Source organism: Bombus pascuorum, chromosome 13 (genome assembly GCF_905332965.1).
Source record: "Bombus pascuorum chromosome 13, iyBomPasc1.1, whole genome shotgun sequence".
Taxonomy (NCBI): Eukaryota; Metazoa; Arthropoda; class Insecta; order Hymenoptera; family Apidae; genus Bombus; species Bombus pascuorum.
This window is the reverse complement of record NC_083500.1, coordinates 1,399,006-1,420,462: the sequence shown is the minus strand read 5'-3', so window position 1 is coordinate 1,420,462 and position 21,457 is coordinate 1,399,006. Positions and strand designations below refer to the sequence as shown.

The 21,457-nt window shown below is 38.0% G+C and overlaps 2 protein-coding genes across 6 annotated transcripts in view; one reads left to right on the top strand and one right to left on the bottom strand.

Moving 5' to 3' along the window:
• LOC132913464 (zwei Ig domain protein zig-8) overlaps positions 1-21,457 on the top strand; it is a 739,765-nt gene that overhangs the window by 606,020 nt on the left and 112,288 nt on the right. The window lies entirely within an intron of this gene.
• The window catches only part of LOC132913429 (dipeptidase 1-like), a 145,385-nt gene that overhangs the window by 45,501 nt on the left and 78,427 nt on the right, over positions 1-21,457 (bottom strand). For all 5 annotated transcript variants that reach the window (XM_060971776.1, XM_060971777.1, XM_060971778.1 and 2 more), the window contains exon 4: positions 96-376. In XM_060971776.1, the coding sequence (XP_060827759.1) occupies positions 96-376 (281 nt within the window). The remainder of the gene's footprint in view (positions 1-95; positions 377-21,457) is intronic.

Sequence of the window (21,457 nt, the reverse complement as noted above, 5' to 3'; positions counted from 1 at the left end):
CTTGCGAGAACTGGAAGGCTGATTTCACTCGAATTTCGATCGATACCTCCGTTAGCTTTCTGTGACGCGATTCTTCCGTGAATGTACGAGCTTACCCGTCGATCAGAGGCACTTCAGTGAGGATCCTCCTGATCACGTCCAGCCTCTGCTGATGCGTGACAGGCGCGGATTGTAGAAGCAATGGTAGACAAAGCCCTCCGAGAAGCAGAACCGCCACTAGGAGCAAGATGGGCGCCAATACTCGGCATCTTCTGCGAGGACTCTCTTCCCTGCGGTCTTTGCTGCTGCCGCTACTTGGGGAATCCTCGCACGGCGGTGGCAGTCGCACTGTGCCGTTGCACGGTGCCACGTCTGGCAGTTCTGTTAGGCACGTCGTCTGCAAATCAGAAATAATTCCTGAATGTTTTTGGGACAAAAACTCAATGGAAATAAGGAAAACTAAAATAATTCACATATAGAATTTCGAAATTCAAATGAATTTTAAACTTTCACGATAATTCGGTCGGACATTTGTGGCCCTCCGGGTTTCAAAGTTGTTTTAGTCGAGAGATTACGTGTGTTTAAAAATGTTATTTATGCGTTTAAGATATTTTTTTTCGTCAATAATATGATTGCCTTGTATGCCATCAGAGGCAAAAATCAAATAAAGGAGTTATATTTCAGATACAACTAATTTATATACACATTTGCAATAATATGGAACGGTCCAAATACTTATGGACGGCAGTGTACAAATAACGCATAGTAATATGAAGAGGGAATAAAACTGACCCAATTGTAGAAAAGGATAATGATATTAACTGAATTAATTATGTTATTAATTGGCGATCAAACGAACAATTGTAACTACATTTCCATATTTAATTCCAAGCCGATTTACCTAAATTGCTGTATTCTTTTAATTTTATTGTGAAATGTTAAACTGTGATACGGTTAAACAAATTTGTGTCCATTGAAACCAGTCATTAACGAGCATTTAATTATCTTTTTGAAAATATCGTAACAGGTCATGGTTGGCTAATTCGCAGCTGAATGAATGGCAACCATAACCTGTTCGTATAAAAAGATAACAACCAGAGCTACACCGACACGTAACCGAGGAAATATCCTCCAGAGCTACCGACTCGCATTGCAGACACCGTGGAACTTTTCTTCGCACTTATCCTAACTCCTATAAAGTAGAGTAAGACTGAGACCGGTTTTCCACGCGTGTCTTCAAATCCTTCTACCATCTACTAACACCCTGAGCACCGATGAAACTTTTATTGGGCTGACACGAAGCAGAGGATTCTTTCTCCCCGTATAATAACAAGTTCGCAACGACTTCAGGCCGATGTTGAATTTATATGATGATTTTAAGCTTCGATTGATGTTATTGAAACGTAGCTTACCTCTGTACTTTACATGGTAGGAATAATTAACGATATTCATAAAAAGTGTAATGTATAAAACGTATATAATTAAATACTTTAAGATTAAGGTATTTGATCCATCTCAAATTTAAAGCTCAATGAGACTCAACATCTCAATGTGAAATTTTTGTCGATATTTTTTTGTCTACATATCGTTAAATATGTAAAAACGACGTTCTATATGTACTGAGCTAATACAATAGTTCTTTCTCGAGGGAAATTTCAGTTCTTCCGTATTTATGAGACAGTGTTTTAACCGAGCTGCTGCGTAATCCTATCTCATTGAGAAGACTAACGGATCATCGAGTTCCATGCGCTAATTGTCGGTCCTTTCACCGTATAGGTAATTCCGTCCGTAACTCTGGCAGTTTAGGGTAGCATTGTGCACCATGGAAAGCAAGGGAAATCCCAGTTTCATTCGGATTCCTCTCGTTCCGCAATTCTCGGGTTTCTTCTATATACACACGCGGTATCCACTAGAAACTTCGCATCCCTGTGCATCCGCATTATTGTGCGCCATAAATACAGGAAACTCGCTGCTGCCGTCTACACACGACCAAAGGGAGACACAGAGTTGTACGTCAGCCAGATAAAAGTTTCGCCGATGCTCGAAGTGCCAGCTTCTTTCAACTTCCTCGCTTCCGCAGTATAAAAACGTTATATCCAGCGACAATGAGGCGGATTGCGGATGCGGACTAGAAGACCGTTGAAAATTGCTAAAACGCGATCATCGTCGATCGAAATAAGAAGCCAGGTTCGTGGAAACGTTACGGATGATGGATATTAGGTAGCTGTATAATAAACATACGATATATGAAGTATCGTTTCGAGATAAGTACCTTTTAGTTAGCGTAATTTAAACTATCGCTTAAAATTACACTACTCTTATTTGTAACCCGTGATCTTGGGAAAACATTTGATAAAGCTGAATGTAAATTGGGGTTTTACAGGGATTACCGGCTAATGGGAAAATTGGATTCATTTAGGCGAAACACACGACCACCTAACGCGTTCGTTCGCGCGAAATTTAATTTTCCTTTTAATTGATCGATACTATTTGGAATTCGTATTCGAATTTCAGTTTTAATTAGAATAGATCTACGATGCATTGGCGTAATGTTCATATAAACTATTGGGCTGCGTGGCGTTACGGTACGTTAACAAGGAATTTCGTGCTGGTTAAATGTTATTAATGTTACACGCGGTTCTGTCGAAACTTCTCGTAAATAAGCGTTTAATTACACGCGATCGTTGTTTGATATGCGCGGTTTGAAACATGTCGTAACCGACCGTATCTTCCGCATCGATGGATTCGAAGTTTGTGGTCCGCGTTAATTGATGCATTTGTATCAAGGTTCCAATTCGTTACGATGTTTTTCAAACGTAAGGCCGTTTGTATTTCCCGTAATTACTTCACTTCGAATTTTGTTATAACACGATAATTTATGCTATACAAAATTTATATACGTATTTACATACTCAATTACATATAATTTTAAATATAATAAAAGTCATATGTTATTTCATTAAAAATGTATCGTGAATAATATCGAAAAGTTATTCACACACGCACACACACGTTATTTGAAGCTGCGTAAGTAGTATGGTCTACGCTTAGTCCGCGCATAACGCCTTGTTCTACTGACAACTTATACTTTGTCATAATGAAACAGCCGCTGTCTATCTCATCCCAAGTGAGCCCAAAGAATTGATTACTCTCTGAATATCTCAGAGTGTATAATAGTCAGGTGATGCTGTCAGAGTTCTGTGATAATGCGCTCATTCTAAAATCTTTCGGGGCCAAAGCCGCGAACTGTCGTTCGACTTTCGAACTTCCGAACGTTCCCGTGCACTGCCTAGTTGTTTCTGTTCGTCACTTCGTCTCGTCCTTCTTCTTCTTCGTGTATTCTCCTCTGAGATTCCATTTTCTGTCCTCCTGCTTCCTCCTTCCTAGTTACTGGCACATCGCCACGCGTTAACGAGAGAACAAGATGAAACTTCGCCGACAGATATTCCTTAGCAACGGAATTCTCCGTGCACGCTTTAGGAACCGGAATATTCAGCATTGATGTGACATCACGTACACCCCGAGTTCCGGGTTTTCTCTGCGGTCGAACGGTTCTGCTCCTCTGTTCAAGGCCATTCAACCGATCGGTGTCGCCGGATGCCCATGTTTCGTTACAGAATAGAAATTGTCTTCCAATGCAGGTAGTGGTTTGATGGATTGCTTACCACTCCTCCGACGACGTTTGCGTTCATTTGGGTGTCAAGTTTCAACTTGTATCATAATTTTGAAGCTGAAATTTACTGTGTGTATAAGCATTCACTTAAACATCTATCGCACCAAGAATGGAGAAAAGTATTCGATACGTTTTTCGGATATATCGTCAAAAAGAGGTTCGTGAAATATGTTAAAAGTACGCTCACCCATATGTGGAGCGACTTTATAGAAACCACTCTTAGTATCTTGCAACTTCATGCTCTTCAGAGAGACCCAGAATTCCATTTTACCGTTCGTTCGGATTTTATCTCGTTTCACAAAGTGTGTCAACATTTTCTACCCATTCAAAGCAATCGAGCAAAGCCAAAATAATTGCCGCACAATAATTGTTCACACTTGTGACTTCGCCTCGTTTGCCAAAGCGGTGCGCTGCAAGAGAAATAGACAAACTAAACGCACGCGATAGCTGCCAGAAAGTTCCTGTGATCATCTAGCGCGTTGAATTCATTGTACGGTAATAACTATCGTCCGTTCGCACGCATCTGGTCGCTCTTGACCGGAATAAGAAAAACGAAAATTCGAGTGGGCGACGCTTTCGTAACCGTGGTAATTGTTCGAAAGTTTTTCATTTGAGCTCGTCAGACATTAAGGAAGCACGTTAATTGTGGCGACTGAAAACGAAGCGACGAGATAATGTCGTTAGGGGAAACGTGACGGTTTTTTTTTATTGTAGTTTCCTTCGCGACTCGACCGCGTCCTCGATAAATCAGAATTATTACGCAATGCGGAACCAATTTCGATATCTATCCTCGGGGCGAAATTGCCAATTCATTTCACGGGCTTCCTCGAAAAATTACGATCGTACGGGATAAAAAGTAATTGAAATTTCAGGAATTCTCGCGATAAGGCACCGATCGAGTTTCGACTTTTATCTCAACCAAGTTTACACATTTTATGTTGGACTAAAAAAGTAAATTTTTCAAGAAATCCTTTCCGTCTCTAATCACACGTACTGTCTTAGACCGTGGATCCCTTACCCATTAAATATCATAATAAACATTATACTCTACATATTTCGTATATTTTTGCATATTACCTGAATTTATTTTGAGCGTTTTCGCAATTTAAAATTTCCCATAAACGCATAAAAATTCGCGAAAGAAATACTTGCTTTTAATTACTAAGTAACATAAAAAACATAAAATCAACAAAAACCGACCAATCGTATCTTTTGCATGCGGTTTTCGTTTATCTTCTACCATGAAAATGAGTGGATTTCCTATTTCGAACATTAAAGTAGACAATTAAAGATCGCGTCTCTAATGGAGCATTCTCTACAATTGAGTTTTACCAGGTGGTTCGACATAATTATTCGGTCGGAGGGTTGCTTAAGGCGCCTTGCTCGATTGCAAAATCGATTGCCGCCGTAATTCTCCGTTGTTCTGTCGCCCTCCGTTTACGTACTCCTTGCCGTCGTTTTTTGGCCATCGTCTGTTCTAGTAATTAAGGAACGGTCGACGGCGGAGTCGTAAATGGTTATTAAAGGCCGCGTGTTACGGTCGTTATAGAGTTTCTACGAAGGTGGCTTCATTAATTAAAAATTCTTTAAAACTAGTTCCTATGGTTGAGCTTGTGCGATACCCGCGAGACATCTCCCGTGGACTTTGCCGTGGATAAAACGGACCTCGACGCACAAAGTGACTCTTCTCTTTTCTGTTTTTTTCTTTTTTTTTTTTTTTTTGTTTCTTTTTCTGCATAGAGGAAACTTGTCGGCCAACGAACTTCGCCTAACGTCTGATTTTTTTACGAGTTTCTTAATTGCACAGCCCTGAGATGTCGTAAATTAGCAGCTCTCTTTGGATTGAATTTAATTAAATGAATTCCTTGACACATAATTAAAATTCAAGCCTCAGGGCCGCGTCGCTGCGTTTTGTTACAAACACGTGTACACGCGTGCGCTTCGTGATCTGCTTTGGGATTACCGCTTGTGTACAATTACATGCTTTGTGCTGGTTTCGTGAAATTCTCAGTGCGTTAACATTTTGTCGAAGATATACGATGCAATCGGTTTAGACGAATACATTGGAAACTAAAGAATCGTAGCTATTTATTTGCTGGTTAGTTGAAATGATTTTTACTTGAAGTTTGTCAATGAACAGTAGCTATTTATTTTTGTCGAAATCGAAATATTAATGTCTGTCGGCAATTAAGCAAGTTTCTTAAAGTGACGAGAAGATCCGTTTAATCCAAGAATGTACCAAGCAGAAAAGCAATGGGCATTACGGAATGCAGGTAAATCGATATATTGCTGCGTGAAACGCGAAGCGTGAAGTGTTTATCGAATTAACGGGCATCAACGTTACGGGATTTATGCTGGTAATCAGATTCGTAGTTTGCAAAGCAGATAGCGATTCCGTCGTTTCTGCTGAAGTTGCAAATCCATGAATATCATCGAATTCCTGGAGAGAGCCCTCTGTTGTCCTTCGGAGAGGTAATATTATGGAAAGTAGAGCAAAGATTAAAGTGTCTGGACTAGGGTGAGGGTTAGGCAAGGATATGAGAGGCGATCTTATTCGAGTGTCTGCAATTCGTACAAAGAAAAGGAGGGTCAGACCGTGCTGAAAGGTGCCTGCCAGTTAATGGAACTAAGAACCATGCGAATCTGTTACGTCTGGCAAAGGCTTTCCGCTTTGATCCGTCAGCTGCATGTACTTCCGTCTTTAGTCGTCTGAATGCCTCGTCTGGCACTTGATGCGCACTCGTATCTGCATTCGCGCGTTGTTCATTTGTCGTTATCTTTTTCGCCTGTGATATTAAAATCCAAAGCTAACTGACGCTGTTGAACTACTTTCAGTGTAGAGCTTATGATATTATATGATATTTTCTATCGTATCGGTTTAGCTGGGAATAAACAATGACAGTCGTGCAGGATGGCATATCAACTCTCTGTCCATGCCAGCTATATCTATTATTTCAACTAACAAACGGAAACATTACGTACAAAAGGTGTACGATTCCGCAAGAAAGACATAACGCGATGACGATAGTTTCTGTTGAAAGGCGAACTTGTTGGCCATACCGATGGTCAACACGGTGGGCTAAAAATATATCTAAGTCAGATATACAATTTTAACCGATCGAATTGCGTTTTGTCGTAGGTAAGCAAGTATATTTTAGGACGATAGTATAACTGTCGCTTTTGGACTCGTATTCATCATCGAACTTTATCTTTAATTACACTTTCATATCTATGAAACCATGCGAAAGCGCATATCTCCGCAGTAAAGCAGCTCCGTCGAACACGTACCGCCCCCGAAATACTAAATCAAATGCTTCCCTTCGGAAAAGTTTTGAGAGTCGAGCGAACTGTTCCAAACTATCGACAGCGCGATAGTTTTCATTGAGGACAGTCGCGCAGTTTCTCAGATCCTACCACGTCGACCTCAGGAAGCTCTCACATCGAGGATGACATCGCCCTTCTACATCGTGAACGATGTTCTCCACAATGCTTCGAAGACTATAACTCACGCGTCTTCATCATTTGATCGATTTGACCTCTTAACGTCTGAGTTATGAAGATAAAATTTTGCGAGTATTCTGTTGGTAAGAAAGTAATATCAGTTTTGTGCACATAAAGTGCATTACCTTACGGTGTTATTTTTTTATTTAATTAGTTATATTATATCCGTTGTTTTCTATGACTATCCCACTAGTTTCGGAACTTCTGCATGGCAAGTTCAAAGAAGAAATTGATTTTCATTGAAAAAATTAACCGAACTGATTGTATCGCGTCTATTCAAATGATCTCGAATGCCTCGAAAGAGTACAAGTACGTTCCTGCCATATCCGGAGAACAGGTAGAATGAAAAAGAATTTCATCTAACTTACGTCTTTTTTAAAATTTGCGTACAGTTGATGGCAGTCAGACTTTGTCAGGTTCCATGTCCACCTGTCAGTACCACGTATTCGAAAACACAGTGGTTATAATTACTATAATTATAATTTTTACCAGGTTTCACGATATTTCATGGTGTATATATATTTTTTATAGCCACTCTAACACATACCAGGCGCTAAGAAGCTTAATACACGACGCATGGTCTAAGACCAACGTCTTGTTTCTTCGCTAGGTTCAGAACCTTTCCTTTGTCGTGTACGATCTCGTACACACGGTCTTCGTAAGGATATGTATATATACATATGTGTGTACGCGTGTAAAAGAGGATAGAAGGGAGGAAGGGCCAGAAGAGGACTTGAAAGCCAGCGAACTCAGTCCAAGCATTGTCAAGTTTTCGTATAAATTTCTCCTCGACGTAAATTCAAAGGCCGCCGTTGGTGCACAAAGCCAGCTCGAAGGGGGTAGCTGAGACAGAGCTGGTGTAGTTAGAAGGGGTTGAACGAAGAGAAAAGAGAGGATCCGAGCCAGGACGCAACTGGGGTACTTTCAAGTCTCTCTCCTTACTCCACCTACGCTACCTTCCTCATCCTTCTGCTCGTTCTCCTCCTCTTCCACCATCGTCTTTATCTCCGGCTGCCTGCTCGTTCTCTTAATTCTGCAGCGATTAACGATCCAAGCCGGCGAGAAATTAGTCCTGCTTGTTTTCATCCCCATCCGCATCCGCCTGCTCTTCTTCGTCAATGTCCTTTCCTTCTCTAAACACCTTACTTTTTGCTCTTCCCAGTAATTATTATTTGCAGATTTGAACGTTCCTTTTGTAGAACTTTTCCGATTCATTCCCCGGAATTTCCTTCGAGTTTCATAAATTAAACATCGGTATTTCTCGTAGTGGTTTCATCTTACAAGATAACGCCAGAAGACGCGGCGCGACGTAAACGACGAGAATCGCGACCGAAAGATACAGTGGAACGGCTCTGTTTATTGCCCACTTCGCTCGATAATTTCAAATAACAGTCGCTCGTTCTTTCCCCGTTGGTATGGAACTCGGTTTTATTGCGGGAATTCTGTTTGGAAATTCTATTTTGTCGGTTAATCCGTCTCAACTTCCGCATCGATTATTGCTCCCTCGATGGGGTTTCGTGGAATTAAATGGATATGGGTGTAACTGCGTTTTACGAAGAGGTCGTCTTTTATTTTAAATTAACAGGTAGATACAGTAACATAACAGGCAATTGATTGCATTTATCTGTGTATGTCTTCCATTGATAATATTACCAGTTGCTCTGTTTTCTCTCCATTCGATGTACTTCGTAGAATTAAATCAATATACGATGGATGATTAAATTGTTATGATCATCTCGTAGTCATCGGCGGTTACACTCAGAATCTTCGACAGTATGTCGACGACATACTTCGAGGTCATTGATATCGGTAAGACGTGCCCTATTTTACATAATTACCCGAAAATACGTACGTATATGTAATAAAAATTCCTATGGTCTATTTATTAGATCGTCATAACAGCGTCTGTCAGTACGACGAAACGTAATTTTATCTTGCCTATACTACCGCAGGACCATGTTCCGTGACATATTACTTTATAATCCGAACGCATTTACAGAGACTGACATTTCCCTGCTGGTAGCTGGTAATGAGACAAATCGCGTTCGACTGCTCGTCGATGTTTTATTTCGACGGCCACACGTTTCCCGTTGTTTGCTGTGGCCAGAGAACGGCGTGTGTAGCTGTTTCATGTTAATTAGTTTAGTTGGACGGCGTTTGTGTGCGTATCACCGAACGAGCCGTGAACCCGAACGATTTTCTGGACGTTAAACAATGCGTCCTCCGCCCGCCTCCTATTTACGCATAAAATAAGTTTAAACATGGCCAAAATTCGGCCTGCCATGCCAGCTGGAAATCGCTTCAATTTACATCGTCATGGGAGAACGTTTGCGCTTGTTCGTAAACAAGCTTGGTCGATTTTCGAAGATTATTTGGATGCATAATTCTCGCATACTGGATCCATTCAATCCAGACTTTGCAATTTATATTTTTCGTTCCTCATGTATTGAATAATCCGCTCGAGGAATAATGAGTATTATAAATATCGATCAAGTACGGAGTGTTTCGTATAACGCGTGCAACGCATTTCAGCAGTGGTCAAAGGATACAAAAAGTGCTTTACCTGCTACATAATTACAGTCCTCAATATGTTACAGGAATATTATGTTTATTCGCTGCAGTTAAGACATATAATATTCTATAATATTCTACAAAATGTAACGTAGAGAGGTGAACGAATTCATTAAATAGCAACCTAATAGGAACTTTTATTAGGCTATCTCTAGATTGCCAATTGCACCGTAATTACTGGAGCATTCCGCACATTACTTTTTCTTTCCATTTTTAGCTCCACGATTGCGAGTACCGTTGCTTGAGAAAATTAGAATTGAACGGAATTAGGGTGAAAAGAGTAACACGATTCGAAAAATGAATATTCTTGCTCCTTTTACGAGACCTTTCAGACAAGCGTCGCGACCCGGTGAAACAGTGTGACGAAATAAGCGTCTATTTCTTAGTGAAAGGTAAATATTTCACTAGCAGTGCGCGCCTAAGTGGACCACGGTCAAACCAAGCAACCCGACCAAACAACGCCACGTGGCCTAACTTCTCGTCGACTTAATTTAAATGCATTCGCGGTCGGTGGAAATTTTACAAAAGTGTACGGGCCTGTGTAGGAGACACTAAGAGGAAACATCCTCTACTAAGTAAAAAGTTTGCGAGCAAAGTTACTCGTGCAGGGCATGTCCTATTTCATTTGTTCGCTGTGGAAATACGCTTGAGCCTTGGAGGGCTGATGTCTTTCTCGCAGATGTAAATATTATACTTAACACGAAACAATTAGAAAACGAGAAACCGTAGCTTTTGGATACTTCTGAAGAATCCGTGAGATAAACGAGATATGATGATATTCTTAGCGGAGCTTTCAAATTTTCCAAGTGCGAAGAAGTTAAGAGATCGATTGTGAACAGGTAATTGTTAAATAGTCTCATCTTGATCATAATTATCGTCGTATAGAAATAATTAAATGTATAATAAAACAGCTTTCAACCATGACTTAACAAATTAATTTAATTATTTCCTTCAATTATATTCCGAATAGTTTGTTACGAATAACGAATTATATTATTCGTAATTGTGCCTATTGTTAAAATAAATCACGTTCGTCACTTCATACCAACCACTGTACTTTCTTGCCGATCAGATTTTGAGTGGTAGAAAATTATAGTGATAGTGTGCAATTATAAACAAACGGTATTTCTGGACAGTTCATGAGATTAAAGGGCTATTCATGACCTGATCGTACAATTTAACGATGCGGTTATTTTCGCCATGCTAATGGCACCAGTGGTGTCGTATTTACAGTAATGAGAGAAAGCTATTATCACTTTCGAGTATGCATTAGAACATCGGTGTAGCGTGAACGTGCGTTGCCATCAAATGGGAGGAATGCAATATGCTGTACACTGTTTCATATGCGATCCGTGGAATGCAAATAAAGTTTGCGTATGGTGCACTTCATTATCCTTCATTTTGCATCCTGTCCGTTATTTAAGTGTACATAAAAGCTCGTAGCATGGCGGACGAAGGTGCGTTCTTTGTTTAAGTAGAAGTATATTCTTGTTTCAATAAAAAATTGCCAGCAGCTTTGAAATAACAATATTTTCCAATTACGCTGATTATTTTACTTTTTTCGCAACAGCTAGGTAGACAATGTTCGGACAGCTGTAAGACTGTAGTGGCAAAGAAGAACGTGATATAACGTAATCAGAAAATAATTGGAGCGAAAAGAAACGTTGCCTGCAAGGTTTTCACGTTTAATTTTCTATAGCATTACGTTATAAAGATTATACCATCACATGATGAATATTTCAAAAATAAACGAATGACTAGTCATCTCACTGTTCTTTCAAATGATGATGTACTACGACAACTGTGCAACGAATATATTTTACGTTACGTAACCAGAAATTGTTAAGTTGATTGATTTAGTATCGGGTACTCAAAATGTGATTGCAACGAAATTTTCAATGACTGTATGAAAACATGTAAGGGTTATCGTAAACACTTCGTTTGTTTTCAGTTACTTTGTTAATGTAATAATCGATAAAATGACATAATTACGCGAAGAAGTGTAAACATATTCGGCGATTCAAAGTGCGGCCATTAAAATTGCATTCGAAGGTATTCCATGGAAATGACAGAAAACGGATTAAAATGATTAAACGGAGGCCGCTCTGATTGCATTCGAAAGTTGCATTTAATAACATTTTTGATTACCTATAACCATTTTTGCTATCTCGCGGAAATAGCGGCCCGTTAATCAACGATATCCGATTAAGTCCTGACTGTCTTTGCGTTTGCGAAACTTAATAAACAAAAAACTAAGCGGCCGCCTTGAAATAAAACTATTATACCGATCGGATAACGTACCGATATGGTTTCTTTCCTGTCTCGAGATTCGATTTCAAGCAATATCGGTCGATCGCTCAAGCTGCAAAAATACCCTGCAATTTATATTTCGAACGAAGTTTAGTTTTAGAGCGAAACGAATTTGAAAATTTATTAAAATTTTCTAGACTGAACTTTCTATAATACGAGGCCTTAAGGGGTTAAGTCACCTACAATCGGTTAAGTTTGTTACGATCTTCCGCAATCTTATCTTGTAAGATGATAAGATCAAGGAAAAATGTAGGATACAGCCATTATTATACATGAAATAAGAATATCAAGAAATAATTCTGTATTTTTCTTTTACCTTTTTTTTTTGCGAAATAGTTAGACTGCGATCTTATTAATGCGGTATAAATTCTTCACGGTGGCGTAGATTACGGTGCCACGGTTTGAGCTGAAGAATAAAACCAAATATTTTTAGTTTCTGCGTAATATTTAGTACAGAAGTACGTAGGACTTTAAAAAATGTTGATTTTCGTAGAAACTGTGCACTTTTAAATAAAAAGTTTCATTTTTCACGCTTTAAAGCATATGTTCGCAAAATATGACTTTTAAAACGAGTGGCGTAAGTTTCTTCTACAATTTTTATCCGATTCGCTTCAAATTTTAACACGATTTTCCTTTTTACATAATCTAGGAAAGTACGTATGGTTTTTTGCGAGATATTTAAAGCTTTCTTCGTTACAGATATTTTTATAAGGAATTTTTCCATGAAAAATGAAACTCATCGTTCAAGAGTTTTCACAAAAGCCAACATTTTATTTAAGTCCTACGTACTTCCGTATGTTACGTAGGAGCTAAAAGTATCCGGTTGTATTCTTTAAGTATCTACTCCACCGCGAACAATTTATGTTGCGTTAATAAGATTCCAGTCTAACCTTTATGTAAAAAAATTATTTCTTAAGATTCATATTTCTTGTATAATAATGGCTGTATTCCAAATTTTTCTTTAACGTCGCTTCTTTAACCAGACAGAATTGCCAAAGGTTGTAAGAGATTCAACCAACTCAAGGTGGTCTAAACCCTTAAACGAAAAATTGTATTCTACACTTTCTACTTCTTTTCGTAAGTAGTATAATGTAAAATGATCTTCTATCGGTCGTTTACTCCTGTCTAGTTGTTAAATTTGCGAAAAATATTAAAAGAATGCGTATGATGATAATCATTTATCTTTCTGTCGATTGTCTCTCATCATCAGGCTAAAACCGAGTAGAGCAGTAATCGAAATCAATAGTTGGAAGAAAGTCCTAGAAGCGACCACAATAGTCAACAGGAATAATTTTGGGCAAAGTGACAGTTAGTGTCTACCGACAAACCACAAAGTGGACATCATCTCCGGTAGATAGAGCGTCAAGAGTTAGTTGATAATGTGCAGCAGTTTCAGATATTCTAATGTACATAAAAATGGAAGATTGATTGAGTTAATTGAAAATAAAATTAATATCAAAATTGAAAGATTTAATTAGAATTTCTGACGTGATAAACGCGTAGTTGCATGTCATTTTATGACGTAACTATGCACTTTCATTCGTCAGTATCCCGACACCTTGGACAATTTAGCTCATAACTTTTGATTTTGAGTTACACAGACTGTAGAAATTAATAATGCATTAACAATTATGATATTTGTATTTTTTAATTATTAGAATATCAAGGAAGTAAACTAATACCTTACTAGTTGAATTTCAAAGACAGCGGGATTTTATAAATTACATTTCGCGCTAGCGATTCTCGGTCACGTAAACGATCTTTCGTCCAGTGGAACAATACGGACCAGAGAGAACGAGTTTCTTGCTTTGCTTTGAAACAAAGTGTCCATTTCGTTTATTTTCTAAGGCACTCGGTTCTATGTTACAACTCCGAGAAGCTTCTTCGCCCAGTAATCAATCAATTTACTTCTAGATCAAGTTTCCTGCCCGATCCGGCAAAAATTCGAACAGATTAAAAAGCGAGAACTACGTTCACCTTTGACGGATATTTTTATGTGCTACCGGCTTCTTTCGGTTAATAACTTTATGTTCAGTGACCTTTCTCCTTTTTCTTCTTTTTTTAGCTTTTTTTAGATATCTTTCTTTACATAACTGCAATATTATATTCTTAGATGTTATAAGAATATTAAACATTTTTTGCCTATCGAAGTAGATCGACAAAGATATGAAAAATAAATAAGATAATGTTGACTACGGCAATCAAATGGCCTGATTCAACTTCGACTATACTTGCATGTATAAATAAAAGTCAGATAAACGTATATTATATTTTAGAAGGTTACTTTTTCAATTCTGGTGAGTAACGCAAAACACTATTTAATTGCGTTAATCGATAGCCACTCGATTATCTAATTTATTACCGCGATATACTCTCCTCATTGACCACAATTGTTATCGATCTCACCTATTGCGATTATTATAAATGGCTAATTTCTTCGAGCCGACAGGGAATAATATCATTGATTTTGCATAATTGATATTTTAAAACTGTACTAGTTAAGCCGTTTATTAATTTAAATTATAAAATATAATATCACAGAATAAAATGAAAATATTAGGAGGTATAATAAAAAGAATAAAAAGATATAGTGGAAGAAATTTCTTGAAACGGTCGATAGAATCAAAAGAAGTGAAAATTAACCCATAACTGCACAACTTTCAACTAATATTTAATTTCTCGAGGCTCTCTCTTAAGAGCCATTGTGACGTGGATCAGCTAAATTGCTGCGATTCGCAGTCGATTATCGCGAAACGACTTTTATCGTCGACCCGAGCGTAAATCGTAGCTCGAACCGATCTCTTTGGAATCGGACTTTCGAAATAATGCAGCGCCGCTCTAGAAACTGGGGCAGCGAATCGAAAGGGGCCAGAGTCGAAGGAAAAGCCTGTTCACGGCTGGGCGTAGTTGGAAGTTCGCGTGAATTCCCGGCTTTCCTGTGTTTCCCGAGCGAAGCTGTAATACCAACGAGCCGCGACCGTGACTTTTGTTCTCGAATAAAAGGAAAACTTTGATCTACGCGAAGATCAACGCGAAGAAAACTTGAACAACCGCGAAGCCACCGCGAATGAAAGATGCATAAAACATTATCGACGTTCTATTAGACTTCGCGACGTTCGTCCTATTGAAAAGCTATCTTCGTCCAGCTCACGGTGTTTCTTGTGATGGCGTCTACTTCCGCAAGGATGCTGCGACGCGACGTTTATGAAAAATAGCTGTAGGAAGTAAATCGATACCCAATTTCTCCTTATAGCCTCGCTTGGATAAGATTGGATAGTTCAAAAAAACGTTTATGGCGAACTTTCAGAAAAATTTTATAGTGCTGTATCTGTTTACTTTGGCGTTTTACCGAAGCCAAGTCAGTCCACGCTCAATTGAGATTAGATTTAATCTCAGTCTAACAAAAAATTTACCCAACGAATTTGAATTAAACGTTGTATTTTGAATTCATTTGAATCTGTACTTAGATTGAAAACAATCTAACAATCTCGTGCAAATATGAAATTACAAATAGATCTATTTCGAGGCATTTATGACTTTATAAATTTAGAATTGTCAGAGATAGGTTTGAATTATGATCTTTTAAATTTTATGTGAAACTTATGATATCAGGATGTATTCGTCGATGTATGAAAATTGAATAAAGAAAAGAAATTTAATGAAATAATTAAATTTTTAATAATTTTGTGCAATTCACCTATTTATTTTTAACATTTTACGTGCAGAACTCAAGCTAAATCGATAATGAGATAGCCATATTCACCCTCGTCAATTCCCTACTCTTTAATTCCACTAGACTTCGCACCATTGCGAGCTTTTTATTTTCTGTCGTTTCTTTCCCCGTCACTTTTTACTCTTCAACTTCTCTGATATTACGTTTGCCCGGTTCTTTACCACTTTACGCGCTAGTTCAACACGATTTTTTCCTCCCGATGAAGTCTAGCCATCCCGGCTCGCATTACTTCCATTTTCGGTTCATTGTTCTATGCCGCTTCCACCCCGCGCCACGTCCCTACGCTTCGTTCAGCTTTGCTCATCTTCTTTTTACCGCATTTACCTCCGCTATATCATCGATTCTACCTTTATCTCGTCTTTATCGCCGCCACTTCCACCTCTATTATCTCTTTCACCCTTCGCTTGATCTTTAGGTCTAAGGCGGCGTCGTTCCACTACCTCTTAAGGGTCGAAACTTCAACGTCTGGCTAACGTTTAACTTTACACCGCAAACGCATTTTGCTGTATCGAACGCGGTCTCCTTATTTTCTATTCCATCCGAATTTTCTTCGGTTCCTTTGAAAATTTGTATTTTGCATTAAAAAATTTGCCGCAGGTGAATGATAAATACAGTTACTCACATTGATATTCTGACACGGTATTATCTACGTATTTATCGTTTTGTATCAGAGAGAACGATTTCAATATCGTATTGCCGATTCGACAGGAATATGTGTATCGTAACCCGAAAGTACATAAAAAGTTGCTTCCTAAATAATTTTGGGAGGATGCAAGTATATTTGAGAAAAAGATTCATTCTTCCACTTTTTTTTTTTTCGTCGATTCTACGTTTTTCATCAGTTACATTTTGTAATTTGACCGTTCCGTAGCAATTTGCATGGTAATACGTTATAGATATTAACAACGCTTGGTAACGATCGATATTATTAATTAATTTTGTTAAAATGCCGAATCAAAGCGGCGATTTATGCTGCAAGGGTAACTGATTAAATAGGATAAGTTATTATTGAAATACAATTATCAGATTAATTATTGTGGCTTAATTTAAAGATGAGTCGAATCATTATTAAAAAAAGATCTATCCATAATTAATTCATTCGCTAGAGATAACGATTAATTAGTCTTTGACTATTAACAACTGTACAACTCTTCAACCGTAGTTTAGTGGGAATAAAAGTTAACGTTTATTATTACCATTTTTTAAATTCAAGCAAACGCGAAAACACGTCATCTCAACCTTCCATCGGAATTCTTCTGAAACAATTAGAACGTAACGCAGCTTTTTGCTCGAACATTACCCGAAACGCGAAAACACCAAAGGCGGCTACATCATAACGAACATCTCGCGTTCCGTATTTCAGTCATTGATCACGCAACTCATACTTCTTCATTTGTCTTCTTGCAGTCGTCCAATATCGAGCAAAAACGACGAACGTGAGAGAGAATCATTTTAGTCGCCAAGTAAAACTGCCGATCGGTTTGAAGAAACACAATTATGGCATTCCGCGTGAAAGCATCAGAGAATGAGCTTGCTATATACATGTACACAGTACTGTGGAAAACGCTAGCTGCCGGAAATCCATTTTGCGCGACGCTGTCGTTGGAATTTCTAACAGGCTAGCCTCGCGGATACATTTTGGTGCACAGCTGGGTTGATATCCTCGGTGTTATTAGAGGAAAGAAGAACCAGGAAGGAGCAGAGAGAATGGAATCTGTGTGCCAGACTGATTGCAAACGAAAGCACAAACGTGAGTCGAAGTAATGTTTGCTTTCTTTTTTTAGTATTTGTTTTGAGGAAGTTTACATGGGTTGACGAGAGCCGATTGGATTTCATGGTGACTACCATTGACCCGCTTTTTTCTCTTTTTATTCTTCCTTTCGAGAGGGAAAATCGACGTTCATTGTTACGGAAACTGGAATTGCATCGTGAAGGCAATTTGTGGAGCGTGTAACGCTATTGTGATTAATTCTGGCTGTTCTGGCTGTCAGAGAATTCAATTGGAACGTAAAAGTATGAAACTAATACTAAATGAATGAACGGCCATAGTGAATTCACGAAACGCCTGTTTTATCACCATTTTATCGGGGAATTTTCGTGAATTTTATTGTACAGTTCGCATTCAGTTCTCTTTCGGGGTGTAATTAGGGTGTCGTGTCCAGTCATTTCTGTTGTGGGACGTGTATAGGATGTCGATCGTATATTTCGGCAGACTTTATGAGCTGCTTTCTATTGTAGTAAAGTCGAAATATCCTAACAATCACACATATACGAAATAATTGGTATTGTAGAATATTGTTAATTATTCGATATCTAATTATAATTTATTATAATTTAATATAGTACATGTTTGCATTATCACCGTTGGACCAATATTTCTAATTTTCTGCTCTATACAAATGATGAAAAATGAAAGGCAATTTCTAGAATTGTAGATGAAGAAACGTATGATGTGAAGAATATAATTAGTCGTTGTTGTATTTTTAAATTCTAATTCAGATTCAGTCACTCGTGTTATCGCGTTATGTGATCAATACCTCGCTGCTCTCGTCCCCGTAGCGAGTACACTCGGTTCGCGATGAACCGTTGAACGACGTCCAGATGACTGACTTTTCCCCGAACGACACACGTTCAAGGACTTGCAATTTCGTGGCACCGAAGTGTCGTGATACTTTGAAACGTCCTCGTAAAACAAGCGATTTTCCAGGAAACTGTGAATTCGCTACTAGCGATATAAAAAGTTGTCTGATAACGCTTCCAGTCGACCTCTGTATCGTTCTTGTTTTCTTTCTCTTGGAAACGTATGGCCGTATCCACAAAGGAAAAAAATTTATGATTTACATTTTTTTATAAAAGGAACGCGACGATTCTAGACTCGACGTTGTAACATCGAACACTACCGAATACTGTTGCTGTTTTAATGTGTTTTAATATTTAATATCGTTTCGCATGCTGGAGTTGGACGTTATATAGAGCATTGGAAGGCTTTGTCGGCGAGTCGGGCGAGGATTGGACTAGGAAAAGCTCATCTAACAATTTTTTAATAAACCCACTTTTTGTTGTCTACTATCCTACTATCTTTCTATCTGCTATTTTCTACTATAAAACATTTTTAATCTGTCGCTTTGTTAACAAAATCATAAAAAGTATATTAATCGAATTTCTGCGATTGATTTCTCCTTTCGGTGTTAAAATATAGTTTAAAAAGAAAAGGTGAGGATTAAATAGTCAAACTTGGGAAAAATCATTACACTGCGTACTTATTATCTGTTTTTGTAGGAAATAATTCTTAGAAATAATTTTTCTAATAAATTTTAATCTCCACTTTTCATTTCAAATGATCACATTTTCAATCGATTTTTTTTTCTCTACTAATACCTATTCAGATGAATATTGCAGAAGCTTGTTCCGTGGGCAATTCTCTGGTTGTATAAATAATCTAATAGTATAAACTCGCCACAGTACATCTGCGGCTGGTTTGTGTAATCTGAGGGCAGTTATCCCCGCGGGAATCTCCCTTTACGTGTTCAATCCTACATAAACAGATTCGTAGTTCCCATGTAGCGTAAATCTCGTCTAAACAAACCCTTTGTACTACTTTTTAACATTATTTGATAAGCTAAATAGTTTCTATTTTTCAATTTTTTTTACAACGGAAGTTCGCTGGGAGTATTGCTTTTTTAGAGAAATTCCGTCTTGTTTCATTAAGGATGGAATTATTAAGAAAAGGTAAATGTGACTTGCAATTAGTGTTTCTTAGTTCTTTCGTTTCGATTTTCTGATCCAATTAAAAAAATTACTTGTTCGCCCAAGCGATGACAATTTTTAAATTTAAACTTATAATTTTTGAGACAGTTTTCTTTTTAATTAGTCAAAAACGTATATTATTTTTCACATCATTCGGCATAGAGTAAACGTGGTAAACCAGAGGGAAATTATTTTATCTAGAATTTCTCAAATTGCTAAGCACGTTCATAAAGTTCTTTCAAAGTTATCGCCAACGAGGTGAATTTTTTTGTTTTAGTAATTTCGCAGCAGGAAATTGTATCTCGTGGAAATGAAAACTCACGAACGAAGCTACTTAAAAATCGATGTACCCATTACAACGGGTGGATCTACCTTGATGCCTTCGGTGCATCGGGACATCATCTCCCACCCGTATACGCGTACTCGTGAGTTCACTTCATGCTATACGTGTGTTTTTCGGTCACCAGGACCGTTCCATTTCTTGACTCGACAGGAAGGTCTTTGGTACTAGGAAAATATTGACATTTTCCTTCATCGAATACACAGGATATTTAAAAAACTTGAAATCGAATTTTAGGTAGCTACATTTATCAATATATTTCCGCTTGTTTCGATGAATATTACATACTCTCGAGGGTTTGACTTAAACTTTCTGAAATGCTCTGTAGAAAGAAACATAAGAACAACATCGGATCTGATGAATTTTTCTTCCCATTCGTCTTCTTCGTCTCCTTTCTCTCGACCTTAAATGTGCGTTCTTCTACACACGGACCATCCGAGCGTTTTTACACGAGACAATTGGACGACAAAGGAATTAAAAGCGGGCCACATTACGTAACCGCCAGGCTGCTGTTTGCTTCGTTATGAAACTAAGCGGCATGCTTTAAGAGGCTCTCGCCTTTAAATAGCCTCCCGGGTATGATGAGATGGACAGAGATAGAAGAAACTGGAATGAGAGAGTATCTGGAAAACCGTGGGGCACTTTAGCAGTTAGGACGCTCCTGTTTTCTGTCTTTTCGCTCTCGTGTCCTCTTTACTCGTCTCTTTCTGCCTTTTTCCCTCTTTCTTCTTCTTTCCTTTGCCTCTGTTCTTTTCGTACTCCACCCACCCGGCCAACCATCCACGCAAACACGAGCACATCTCTTTCTGTCACCTGGTTCTTTTGTGAAATATACACTACCGCTCATACGTATACGGACGCTTTGATCGATCTGTAGTATCAGAATACGAGTTCTAACAAACTATGCGTAGTGACATTTTAACGTATGTATATGAAAGACAAACACACGAAAGATATCTTATACAGGGACAAGATACCATGCTTATGTTTTTAATTAATTCAAAAAATCCTTCAAACATTTGGCAGTCACTTTTCACCATACTCTGAGAAGTCACATAATCTAAGACTTACATCATCTACCTATTAAATAGTATAACGAGATCTCTGCTTTGTATATTTTTACACCTTCGAATTTCTCGTAAATTACACAGCAGCAGTTGATCACATAATTGATAATAAAATTTGGAAATTTACCAAACACGAAATTCATCAATTTTCGAGAAACAGCTTCTGAGAGATACTATATACGATTCGTATCAAATATCTGCTTTGTATCAAGAGATTTGTAATACTGATATGGCTTACTGTGTGTATTATACGCTATGTATCGTATTCATGTCATAACTGTATATCATCCCGTAGCAATTATGTAAATGTCTGTTGTATCGATATTTATTATAAACTCTGATTTTCTAATCTTTTCTAATTTTATTTTCACATAATCTAGGTTTTAAGAGGATAATGGAATTAATGTTTCGATTTATACTTATTATATTCGTACGCAGTTAGACGATTTAAGAAGTCGCGGCCGTAAAGAATTCAAATAATTGCAGATATTTTTATCGCAAAATTGTATAATTACATCACGTGCAGTTCAAAAAAT